The sequence below is a fragment of the Eptatretus burgeri genome, unplaced genomic scaffold (assembly GCF_056783735.1).
Source record: "Eptatretus burgeri isolate ZD-2024b unplaced genomic scaffold, Ebu_testis_v1 Ebu_testis_scaffold_261, whole genome shotgun sequence".
NCBI lineage: Eukaryota > Metazoa > Chordata > Myxini > Myxiniformes > Myxinidae > Eptatretus > Eptatretus burgeri.
In genome coordinates this window covers 26,091-39,927 of record NW_028222210.1, presented here as the reverse complement: position 1 = coordinate 39,927, position 13,837 = coordinate 26,091, and the positions used below count along the sequence as shown (strand labels likewise).

Below are 13,837 nucleotides of genomic sequence, written 5' to 3'. Positions count from 1 at the left end.
CTAACTAATCTGATTTATTTTATTGCCTCAGCTTTGGAAGATGACACCATCCATGTCCGAGCAGCTAAGTTCCGTGCTACACTGTGTTTGCAGGAGATTTGGTTGCAGGAATTAAAATCCATATAAAATCTTTAGGGAGCTGTCAGGCTTACGGTGAACCTCCACATCCAAAAATGCCAATTTGCTTTCTTTTTCAATTTCCATTGTGGAGTTAATGCTTTGGAATACCTGGCCAAGTTGTCCCAGAAGGTGGTCTACCATATTCGTACGCACAATGATGAAGATGTCATCTACATGTCTGTTCCAATTCCGTGGAAGCCAATTCTCATTACACTCAAATATCCTTCATTCGAGTTCCTCCATCACCAAATTAGCTACAATAGCAGAGACCGGTGAACCGACAGCTGTGCCAAATATTTCTCGGTAGTGTGCACCTTTGCAGCCGAAGGTCGTGCTCTTCAGACACATCTCCAGCAAGCTGTGTCTTGTATATGTGTGTGTGTATATATGTATATATATATATATATATATATATATATATATATATATATATATATATATATATATATATATATACATACACATATATACATACACATCTAAATATAGAAATACATATATATATATATATATATATATATATATATATATATATATATACATATACATACATAGGAGCCTGGTGTTGGCGCAGTGGTTCGGGCAGTGGCTTGGGATCCAAAAGGTCCTGAGTTCAAGCCCCGTTGGGGCCACTGAATTAATACACCAGGGGGTTGACTCAGCCTGTCATCCTTCCGAGGTCGGCGAAATGAGTACCAGTATACTGGGCCGGTGTATACCCCGGTTAAAATAGGTGTACCATATCCCTGTGTCGTAAGAGGCGACCAGGGTTGCGTCAGGAAGGGCATCCGGCGTAAAACATGTGCCAAATCATTATGCGGATCATACGGATGATCCGCTGTGGCGACCCCTAACGGGAGCAGCCGAAAGAAGAAGATATATATATATATATATATATATATATATATATATATATATATATATATATATATATATATATATATATATATATACACACACATATATATAAAGGGTGAATCAGAAGTAGTGCCTAATTTCTGTCAGTTGATTGTTTGTTTGTCATTTGTATTACAGTGTACAAGAAGGTAGAAGTAAATGAATGACATGTTTATCTAACCATTTATTCAAGAAAAAATTATGACGGAACGGTTACAAGCTGTTTTACTTGCAATTTTCAAAGTGCCCTCCCTCGTGATCAATGCACAATTGAGGTCGAGCAGGCACAGAGTGGCACCACACATCTGCAGAGTTCGATAACAATTTCCTCAAACTTTGCAGTGATTTGAGCCTTCAATTCCTGAATGGTAAGAGGCTTTTCACGATAAACAAGGTCTTTCATGAGCTCCCAAAGAAAGAAATCTGGAGGTGTAAGGTCTGGGGAGCGTGCCGGCCACTCGATCGGACCGCGGCAGCCGATCCACTTTCTGGGAAAGTTTTCATCAAGCCACTGACGAACAAAAATAAATAAATTACGAAAATTAATAACCTGCAAGACAATTATTAACAACATGACTTCCCAGAAAGAATCTGACAGCCGAAAAAACAGAAATCTGGTGATATATATATATATATATATATATATGGATAGAAAAAAGAGAAACTGATGAATTTGGAACTATCTTTTGGACGAAGTTAGCTCTGTTGTCAATGCAATTTTGGGGTGCCGCAATCGCAAGACGCCGCCATTTTGTCTGAATCTTGCGTTACTCTGCCCTCAGAGCTTATGCGCTGCAGATCTTATTGGTTGAGACGGCTTAAATTTTGCCCAAGTACTGCTAAACTGAATGTTTTTGCATGTGCAAATAAAGCGATTTGTGTTCTACAGTATTCAAATATGTAATTAAATTGAAAAGAAATAAAAGTTATAACGGCTGTAGAAAAGAAAAAAATTAATCGGAAGTTTACGACTGATGATGCACCTTATTCAACATGATAAATTCGTTATTTGTTCCTGTTGTTTGTGGCCAGTATGACTTCCCTAAAACAGTACGTTTCCTGTTTGGAATGATTTTCAATTTGGTTAGACTGCCAGACAGACTGAATTTATTGCTTTACTGCACTGTGCGCATGTGTGCTTCGGATGAGATTCCATACAATTTGCCAAAATCAGAGCCAAGGTACTGCCAAACTGTAGGTTTGTGTTCCGATTCATGTTTTACAGTGTTCCAAACATGAAATTCAATTTAAATGAAATAGTTCCTCGATCATAGAACTCAAACGACAGAGCGAACAATTTGTGTAACCTTACTTTGCGTTATGTGTGCAGGGTCATGAGGTTGGATGTACTGAGTACAAAAAAGTCAATGAGAAGTGGATCAATAGTGATAGGAATGGCAAATGAATGATACATCCAGTATCAAATGATAAATGCAGGAGAGTAAAGAAATTGACCCGTGGAGGATGTGAACCCTGAGAAAGTTGTGGCCACGCGTAGAGCATACTTTTGAGTTTACAGTTTACCTTTGTGTACTTTCATGATATTTCTACTTGAGTGAATAATGGTGTGCCCATGTAGATTCATAAAACGTTTGACAAACATATTTTCGATGAGGTATGGTTGGAGTTTTGTAAAGTCTTTAATTTGTCCATATGAATGTGTTTAAGCTTGGAATAATGATGAGTGGGATAGTGATAAGTTGAAACAAGGTAGTTGAGAGGATGAGAAAGCTTAGTTGGCGCTTCAATGAGAAAAAAAGTGCCTTTCAGTCGGTATCTCCTGTTTGTGTGATTATTGGTCGAGAATGGAAAGTCACACTCACGTCATCCAAACTGCACATAGTGGTGAAGGTTTGCTGCAGGCGAGCAGCAGTAGTGGCTGAAAATCCAAGTGAGGATATCAGGGCATCAGAAGACGCTAACTCTTGCTGAACCTTTTTAGTTCCAGCCAGTTGGGTGGCTATATCTGGGCAGCAGGAAGCACGTGAACGTTCCAGCATGCGGCGCACTCGCCATACCTATAAATACAGATGAACAAATGTGAACTTCTGAACAGTTGCTCATTGCTCTGGGAATTATTATTCCAAACATATAAATGTAAACTTCTATCCTATATCCAGAAGTGGGATGAGGATCCAGCAGAATAAAATTCAAATATAATTTGTGCCATGGCTAATAATCCCCCCTGTCAGCAGCAGGGGTCAGTAAACCACTTGCACTGTGGCACATGTACAGGCAAAAATTGTAAGCCGTTTCCCCCTCCCCTTCCCCCACCAAGCTCTGCTGGCGAAGTCGTTACATCAGCTTCATCGATCGGGTATGAGCTTGCAAAGCTACAGCCCCCCTACATATCCATTAGATTGTATGGCAGCCAATACCGGAAAGATAATTTAATTCTCAATTTTATAGACCAGTTGACCCCGGAGAGGGAACGTCTACAGACGTGTTTCAGGCTTGTTGGCATTCCCGTTATGAGGGTGGCATTTTTTATATATAAAAAGGTTAAAAAAACAAACAAAACTTTTAAACAGCCTGGCCAAAGTTCACAGTCCAACAAGACTGTCCCATGAGCATGCACATGCACCTCAGCATGAAGTACATGGTCAATCAAACACATCCTAGCCGAAAAAAGTCAGAATGCCTGGTCATAATATTGGATCACTCCTCAATAGGAGTATGTCCCCATGACAGCGTGAAGCAGAAGCTCCTCTGGGAGTGAACTGGTCACCAACAAGACATACAGTCGAGACCAGGCCCCATTACTGCAGTGGGAATCAGGAAACAAGTGCCACATCATTACTACAAACATCATTATATTTGTAGTACACATTAACCTGTCTGTAGTACACATTAACCTGTCTGTGGTACATATTAACCTGTCTGTGGTACACAAAACAGTTCTGGGAGAAGCGAGGAAATTTAAATTTTAAAAAGGCTCTTCTGGCTAAACTGTTGCATCGGCTCTGCCTATCAGGGATGATCTTAGCAGAGCTACAGCCCCCGACATCTCCGTAAGATTACACTCAGCCAATACCAGGAAGATAATTTAATTCTCAATTTTATGAACCCTCCACCGGGGAGGAGCTCCTGTTCCACACTGATGATGGCCAACAATCCCGAAACATGTGCCCATGAATATTCGCTCTCACATGAAACAAGTGTCCATGGATGGAGAATAGCCAGGTTCCTCGTTGATCCTCTTGAGAGTGTTGGGAAACTTCTGGGCTGCAACTGTGTCTGCATCAGTTTTATTAGATATACAACGAGGAATGCACTAATATATTAGGCTGCAGTGAAATCTGGTGGATTCTAGTACCCATCAGTTTCCTGGCGCATTTAATCAAAAGACAACATGTTGTACTTCATAAGCATTCTGCTCTATTCACTCTATAATTTGCCCGAGGTCATCTTCCATCTGCTTGGAAGTCAGCTAACATCAGCTTCATCAACCATCCTTGCTGCTTGTATATGGCATGAGAAAACATCACTTCTGCTTCCCTGCGAAGCTCAGTGTTGGATGCTTTGATTTGAATCTCGCTAAATATAAGTGAAATGAAACCTTTTGAAAATTTTGAATTATTCTCACTCAGATTTCAGCATCACCGTAATTCATACTATCAAGTTGTTCAAACTTTGTTGATATTAGATGATGATGATTTGTTACACCGGACATCACTGAATGGGACTATAGTCGAACCATATGATACAGATTTACAGAGAGAGAATTGGGGTCTTCCTCCCACTATGAACCCCCTTCTCCAGATATACTATGCTGATAGAAACCAAACTTGGGGTACCCTTAGGCAACATGCATAATTTGGATGGATTTGGTTCAGTCGTCTTTTTTTTTCGTTTTTGAAGCATATACATGTTTCTTCATTATCTCATCAAAAGAGCAGAATATGTGACTTTTTCCCCTCCTCTATCATGCTATCACGAACTTCACAGAAACCACGATCGAAACAGCAAAAGCATGGCTTCTACGTGTCATGGGTCATCACGGTCACCTGTCCAACTCACAATCCCTAGAGATATGCAGAAATCCCTTGAGATATGCAGAAACCCCATGGAATTGCAACTCTCAAGTGACCATCAGCAGCCTAATTGTGCCGATAAACGACCCTCAACCAATTATCACACACATAGTTTAAAGTAAATTATGAATGATGTTCTCTTTCACAATTTCGTGAGATTCCCAGAAGTCCTCGGACAAAGACCTTTATAATGACATGGGTTTTATGGTCTCTGGTCAAGGCGTTTAAGAGAAAATAGTAGGAAATAATGGCAAGGACCCGATGACCCTCCGTGGTAAAAGCCCTTACTCAAGAGAATACCACATCATTATTTGGGTGGTACATAGGCAATACACCACTGCCTCAATCACTCCTGTAAATATCAATGACCTGGGGTTGAAGCAAAAAACACATGCACAATGTCTCTTTGCATATATAATACATTGTGATTATATAGCTCAGATGGATTCCAATTTTCCTGGCCCATGACAACAAATAAACATACGTATTCTCTTCCAAGAGTCCAGACTTTGTATGCAGAGATATCGACTCTGGAAGTGTAGGGCCAAAGAAAACAGGCAGTGAAAGGACGTGAACAAGCTTCAAACATGCAAGACAAATGGAGTAAAAGTGTTCAGAAAACAGCAGGTAGACAGGGAGCGGTTGTTGGAACAGGGGAGATAGAGGAGTGGGTTGGGGGGGTGGGTGGGAGGAGTCAATGGTAATATAATAGGTGATGAGTACAAATGGGGAACAGCATGAAATGGTTTTACATGACCATCTTGAACGAATCGATGAAAGATGTGACCTGGCAGACCCAGGAAGGTGGTTCCAGAAACCCGACAAGAGGGGAGAAAAAGGAGAGGATGGTGAGCAGGAGGAGTCATAAAATACTCTTTCTCTGACAATCAATACCATGGAGGACTTACTGAATCATCATATTGATTGGGTGCATATCCAGTACGGAAGTAAACAACAGCAACTTCATTTCCATTTCTGCGTGAAAAACCAAGACCATTGTCCCAAAGTTATGAAATATTCAGAAAATATATTATGACAAAAATGCAATGGCTCAATATTACATGGGTCCTGAAAAACACCAAGGGGTTGAATTGCATGAACCTTTATGTGACACAATGCAATGGCAGATATTTCTCAAATGCGTTCACCGCAAATTGGCAGGAACAATTCTGGATTTTTAGTCCCTGTTGGACTTAGTCCGAAACGAAGGCTTTTGGATCTGGTCTCGATTTTCATTTCCGTGCGTGCGTGCGTGCATCCACAACCACATCTCAGACGTGTATAGACCGATTTTATTTGTACTTCACACACAGATAACACATGTTGGTATACATATGCACGTCATTTTTTTTATCGACATCAGATCTAAGATGGCCAAATGGTGGCAATTTTAGTTGTCAAAAAAAAAAAACGTTTTTGAACACGTCCTTAACGAGGGTAGAAACGATCATGCGGTTTTGGATTGGGGATTATCTGAGATGATCTCAGCAACATTTAGTTGCTAAAACGTATCTGTCAGGAAAACTTTTCATCTTCATGTTTGACTCTTAAGTATTCAATTTTGGTAACTGTAGTATAAAAAATATTTTGCATCAATTTGACTTGCAGCTTGAAGCTTGGTTTTGGTAAATTCATAATGCTCACTAAATGATTCACTTTAAAGAGCCTTTCTTGAGCTACACAACAGTGAAACACATCAAGAGTTAAATTAACGGGCAGGCAAATTAGACACAAAATATCTCTGATGCTACAGTGCCAATAGAAAGTCTACACCCCCTTTCAAAGTTTTCAGCTTTTCTTGCCTTCTCGCCTGGAATTAAATCAGACCTTTTCCATCTTTATTTACACATTGTAACCTACAACTTCCAAGTGAAAAACAAATTGTCCAGATTTTAGAAACTAAATTAAACAAATAAAAACTAGAATATCTTGGTTGGATTAGTGTCCACCCCACTGAAAATAGCAATTGTAAATTTTCTCAGGTGTAACCAATCACCTTAAAAACCACACACCAAGGTAATTGGCCTCCACCTGTGTTAAATTGTTGTGATTCTGTTTCATTTCAGAATAAAATCAGTTGTCCCTGGCGGTTTTCTCTGCTGGATAGTGCATTTCACAGCAAAGACTCAACCATGAGCACCAAGGAGCTTTCAAAAGACCTCTGGGATAAAGTTATGGAAAGACAGATCAGGATGTGGGTATAAAATATTTCAAAAGCCTTGGAGTAAAGAAAATCATTAAGAAGTGGAAGGTGTATGGTAATACCAAGACCCTGCCTAGATCAGGCTGTCCCTCCAAATTGGATGACCAAGCAAGGAGGAGACTGATCAGAAAGGCCACCAAGAGGCCAATGGCAACTTTGAAAGAATTACATGCCTTTATGCAAAGACTGGTTACTGTGTGCATGTGACAACAATATCCCAAGTATTCCACAAGTCTGACCTTTACAGAAGGGTGACAAAAAGGAAGACATTACTCAAAAAATCCCACCATGGGTCCTGTTTAAGGTATGCAAAAAAAACACTGGAGATTCTTAAGTGATATGGAAAAAAGTTTTGTGGTCGGATGAAACGAAGATGGAACTTTTTGGCCGAAATTCAAAATGTGACATTTGGCGTAAACTCAACACAGAACATCACCCAAAGAACACTGTCACTACTGTAAAGTATGATTGTGGCAGCATCATATTGTCAGTGTAACCACTCCTTGGCTTTTTCACAAGATCTTGGCTATTTGTTGTTCACTTTGGCGTCTTGGTTTTCTATAGGTTTTCTTGGCATATAGGTTTTCTTTTATCATCGCTTTTCCGAAACCTTGTGAATTCTTAGCTTTTTTCATTGGCTCACCTTGGCATTTATGAAAATGAGGAGTGGTCACACTGCATATTGTGGGGATGTTTCTCTTCAGCAACAATTGGAGTACATGTCAGGATGGAAGTGAAAATGTATTGAGCAAAAAACAGAAAGAGCCGAGAGGAAAACCTGCTGCCCTCTGCAAGAAATCTGAAATTGGGATGGAAGTTCACCTTTCAGCATGTCAACGACCTGAAGCGCACAGCCAAAGTTACACTGAAGTGGCTAAGGAACAAAAAGGTAAATGTACTTGAGTGACCCAATCAGAGACCTGACCTAAATCCAATCAAAAATCTGTGGCTTGACTTCATCAATGCTACCGCATGCAACTTGACTGAGCTTGAACAGTTTTGTGCAGAAGAATGGGAAAATATTGCCCAATCAAAGTGTGCAAAGTTGGTGGAGACCTATCCCAATAGAGTCACAGCTGTAATTGCTCTCAATTGTGCTTCCACCAAGTGTTAACTCAGGGGGGTAGACACTTATCTTATCAAGATATTCTAGTTTTGTATTTTAATTAATTTTCTGAAATTTGTAGAATTTGTTTTTCACTTGGAAGTTGTGGGTTTGGATGTGTCAATAAAGGTGGAAAAAGTCTGATTTAATGCAATTTAATTCCAGGTTATAAGGTAACAAAAGGTGAAAATTTTGAAAGGAGGTGTAGACTTTCTATTGGCACTGGATGTGTGGAACTATGAAAGCTTCATAAATTTCAAATATAAAATTAGGTTCATGTATAATCAGTGAGTCAATGAAACCAGAATGAATCTGGCTCACTGTCAGCGCAGGTGGCACAGAGCCGATCTGGCATCATTGGTTACCTGGCATGCTTATTAGCAATGAAACTATTTCCTTTCCAAAGGTTGCAGTAGTCTCGGAAAAATAGATACATAGGATAGAACGGGTTCAAAGACGTTTTTTAGATTACAAAATTATGACATTGTTTGTTTTTCCTATAAGATGTTTAGTGTTGCTTGTGTCACTTACAGGTAAAGTTTGCGATCTTCATCAAGCTTTGCTTGTTGGTCTATCTCATGAAATGTTCGTCGAACAACCGGGATGCACCTTTGGCAGCAGAGGACACAAGGACATCACCCAGTTATTTTGGAAGCCTCTTATGTAAAATAATCAAACATTGCGAAAATAATTGTGACCTAGATATCTGTGATCACGAAGCAATCGCCGAGGGTAAACCTCCCCCACATGGTGAGGCTTACCCTCAGAGATCGCCCGCGACTTCCCCATGGCCCGGGATCCAAAGATGGCCATATTATTTTTGGACCACCACATCTTGACCTTCAACATTTAGGACCATCCCACATTGATCCAGGTATGCTCACAGCTGTGGGAAGCAAGTAGATGCTGATATTTCTAGCAGTAACCCTTTGTCAGAGCAAAAATAATCCTCTTTTTCCTCAGCCATAACTTACAAATGTGGGTGGGGAGAAGGAGAGTAGTCAAATGTGGATAGACAGAGAAAGTAAGAAAGAAGAGCTTAACATGTATTTTAAGGCAGTGAAATCAAATGAGGAATATACCAGGACATAAACGTTTGTGAAGTCACTTCGCAGAGGTTGTATCACATTGTGTAATGCTTGGGGGGACTCTCCCTTCAAAACAAGGACACGCTCTGAGGCTCGCCATTTTTCAGACCTCGGCTTCATTGGAGACCAACTCAGCAAATTGTAGCACCGTTAGTTGGAGGCACGCTGTTACTACAAGTCTTGTGACCTCCTTCCTGTCCATTCATGAATCAGGTGATATCCAACAGCAAGGTGAAAGTCTTCGCTGTGACGAGGCTAACATTACAAATATAAATGGATACTCGTTGCATAGACATTCTAACTAAAGTACCTTTTCTTAGCATCATTCTGCAACACAACTTGTGAGATATAATTCTGATACTGCTTTGTCAATTATACCTGGTGTTGGCTTTATGGTGAGGGTGATGGGCTTGGGAACCTAGGCTTCTGAGTTCAAATCCCGCAGGGCTGTTGAAGTAATACCAGTTTGGGTTGACTCAGCCTGTCATCCTTCTGAGGTTGGCAAAAATGAGTACTAGCTTGAAGATATGATTGAGCCATTTGAGTATCCTGTGTCGGGGGGGGGAGGGGAGGGGGGAGCGACCTGTCTAGGATTGTGCTCAGTAGCCCAGGAGACTGCTTCAGCAGCACTGATGCTCTGCACAGAGTATGGTCCCAATGGTTGGTTCGTTGGTTGGTTTGTCCACTGCTTCACAATCCATTGGGGTAACTTCGTTGTAATTGCTTTTAATGCTCAGGACACACTCACGCCAACTGAGTGACATAATGGTGAGAGCATTTGCTCTGAGCCTGGGAAGTTGGCCGTTTGAACCAGACCCAGACTGAGTCATACCAAAGACTTTAAAATTGTACATGATGCTTCCTTGCTTAATGTTCAGCATTTACAAAGGAGAGAGCATGGATAACCATAGATTGGTCACCATTGTGCAGGCTTGATGGGCCTAATTGCCTCCACCTGGGTTGAAATTCCTTGTATGTTAACTCATGTTGTTATTTCAAACACTGCTTCATTGAAAATGATGGTTGCAACAGTCTCTACTGCTCACTACACCATCAAGTCAATCAAAACATGCTTGATACAGCATCTCAATGTGCATAAACAATGTGACTGCTGCCATGGTTTTAGAATTCAGAGTATACCGACAAATTTCATGAGCTGTTCTTCTGTGCATTTGCTTGGTTAAGGATAGGTTTAAGATAACCTGAGTCATTTGGTTTCAGTGTAAAAATTGAAAATAGTTTTCTGTCAACAACATTATGGCACGAGCCATTTCACGGTTATTTGATGAACCAAGCTCTTTACTTTACAACTGATCGGAATTCAGACCGCAATCAGCTCTGTGATTTGGGCTGTAGTTGCCACCTTCTTGTGCGTTGTCACCTGATTTCACCTTATGAGTGGTCATGACCCCCGAGCATTTGACGATATGTACCACTCTGATGAAACAAGTACTATGTCTCCGGATACCGTGTGAATACGTTGATAAGTCATGTAAATGTCGTGCATTAAAAACTGAGTTGTAAACATCAGACGCCTTAAATTCATACCTTTCTTGTAAGATGTACTCCAGGCAATGTTGGTCGAACACATTCCTCTCGGTCATTTCACAAACCACAAGCACCATCGCTCTGCTCAAGACATAAAACTTAGACACCACGTGATGTAACACGTTCCTACATGGCGTAATACATTCAAAACAGTTTGCACACTAGTTTGTTCAGATAAATATAAATGGGGAAATCAAGACAAACATGAATCACTGATGCAGCAAAAGATCTCCACACTGAGGACAGAACCCAGAGTGAAATGCAGGATTTACATGGATTTGGATAAAAGTCTTCATATCAACGTCAATGTCGGACAGAACTACGTTTTTTATGCCTCCACTGATGAAGTCGCCGGTGGAATTATGTTTTCAGGTTGTCTGTCCATCCGTCCATATATACGTATGTACGCCATCCATGCTAATTTTCTCTGATTCCTTTTGCTCATGTGATCATAGGCTCAGAAGGGAGCTTGCACATGTGTCGCATGCAGTACCAGAAGGGCACTCGGTAGAGCGCATACCTCAGCTCAGAACCGGATTTGGATCCCAACCAAAATCTAATAATAATTTCGTTCTTGTCACAAACCCAACCTGCCCACCAAATTTCACCCGAATCTGTCCACAACTTTTTGAGATATTCTGTTCACAGTCAGACAAACAAACCAATAAGAAAAAGACATCGTGCAGAGCAAAATCCACCGCCATCTCCAAAGGTTGCCATGGATACATCATATTGTCCATTTCATTAAGATTAAAATTGGCAATATTAATCAAAGCTCAGGTTAATCGGATGTAAATTGACGATTTTTCAGTTGAAAATTGATGATTTTAGATGTTTACTCTTGAGTTAACCTTTGACCTTTTGATCTCAAAAATAGTTGGTTTTCCAATTCAGTAATGTACAATGCAATTGCTGTTTAATTATCAAGTCAATCGGATGAAAATTGATGATTTTTCATATAAAAATTGGTTTTAGAAGTTTGACCTTTTGACCTCACATCGTTGTTTTTTCCAATTCAATGATGCAATATGTAAATTCTGTTAAACTTTTAAGCTAATCAGATTTTTTAAATGACGATTTTAGAAATTTGACCTCAAGATGACCTTTGACCGTTGACCTCAAAGTCAATGGGCTTCTCAGTTGGCGACTACCTCTACAACTTGGTGAAGTTTCATGATGATTGGTTTCGAATTGTGACTTGTTGGCGATTGACAAACAGACAGACAGACAGACAGAATAACAAAATCGACTGACCAATATACTTGAAAATCGATTTTGCAAGTGACAAACAGACAAACAGACACAGGTGAAAACATTACATCTGTCCATCTCAGATGGCAGAGGTAACAAAGACACTCACAGACATCAGTGGACTTCACATGAATTAAAGACAAGTCGACAATGGACTAACATGGTTTGTGGGATTTAGACCTAGGTTGCCTGCATCATGAACCAGAGGTTCAAATGGGAACGTTAATAAGCCAACCCACCTTTGAACATATTGTCCTTATCTACAGGACAAACCGGTTCATATAGCAAAGGAAAAAAGTTGTTTTACGACGACTAACTCTGGCACTCTACCCGAAGGCAGATTTAGTAACTCCAAAGCAGCCTCATAGCAATGATTACACTGGGTGGTTTGCCATTCACTTTCCATTGGGAGTCAGTGCAGGATTTTTTGGATTTGTTCAGGGTACTATCGCAATAACTCGCCCAACTCTTCATGGAAAACACCGTTGGATCTTTAACATCTACTAATTTATGCCAGTAAACAGGACACGAGGTTTAACGTCCACCCAATGGACAGCACACGCAATGGGAACACATCATCGCCCTGCCTGTGAAACACCAGGATGGTAGTTTAGAGCTGGACCCAGGTTAGACAGCTCAGAAGCAAGTGTGCTATACCTCTAGGACATGGGCTCCAAACTTTTTTTTATTATCCACGACCAAAATGTTGAAATCACATTCACCTCGTGACCCAAATGATACCGGTAACTACCATAACAATTGTCGGAGAAAAAGCTTTCGACGTGAAACCTCCCCACCCCTCAAAAACCGGGATTTGTGAGAGGTTGGTAAGCTGCCAACGTTTAAATACGGGATATTGCTGGAAGATCAATTGGTGTTTATTCATCCACGACCCATCGGAAAGCCCTCATGACCCAAGTTTAGGTAGCGACCCTGGATTTGGGAACCCCTGCTCTGGGGTGACCTGCCAGCCAAAAGTAGTTTCACCAACCCTTAACGTGAAAGTAATTGGGAAAGGAGTATGATGAGGTATCAAAGACATCAGGATGAGATAACCACATGCATACTGAGGATTGTTGAAGAGATTCCAGGCACAAGCAATGGCGTCCGCAATGGCAGAAGCCGGATTGTTGTCAGGCATAAGACTGACAAGATGGTGAAGGCCAGCAGAATGCAGTGTATGTCTGAAATACAAGGATTGGGAAAACACAGATGAGCAAGCTGCATCAGTGGCGATGTTTCATATGAGCAGGATCACATGTAATCATTGCAGATTTCATTGCGTTATGAGTGTCGATCAATTAATCAATAAATAGTACTAAATAAAATGGAATAATTGCATTTCACTGAATCACTGTGAAACTGCTGGCATTGCAGTTGCCTATCATGCTTTATGAGTGTATTACAACCTTACTTATCTATTACTTGGAGCTACAACAACTCGTTGAATGGCAACAAGCAAGTATTTACTCATGCTGCTGTCATCGGCTGAGCTCGTGAGTATTTTGTTGATCCCGTCTGTGTGTTTGTCTGTTTGTCGGCAGAATAACTGGACAACGAGGGCAGCTATAATCCCCAGATTTGGCACAGA

At 40.6% G+C, this 13,837-nt stretch overlaps 1 protein-coding gene across 1 annotated transcript; it reads right to left on the bottom strand.

Moving 5' to 3' along the window:
* Window positions 1–1,191: 1,191 nt before the first annotated feature.
* On the bottom strand, window positions 1,192–13,509 carry LOC147007360 (glutathione synthetase-like). Its single transcript, XM_085867270.1, has 6 exons — window positions 13,314–13,509; window positions 10,996–11,076; window positions 8,891–8,968; window positions 5,960–6,026; window positions 2,841–3,035; window positions 1,192–1,528 (listed from the first exon to the last, which is right to left on the bottom strand). The coding sequence occupies exons 1-6, from the start codon at window positions 13,385–13,387 to the stop codon at window positions 1,277–1,279; spliced, it is 747 nt and encodes a 248-aa protein (XP_085723396.1). The 5' UTR covers window positions 13,388–13,509; the 3' UTR covers window positions 1,192–1,276.
* Window positions 13,510–13,837: the final 328 nt, after the last annotated feature.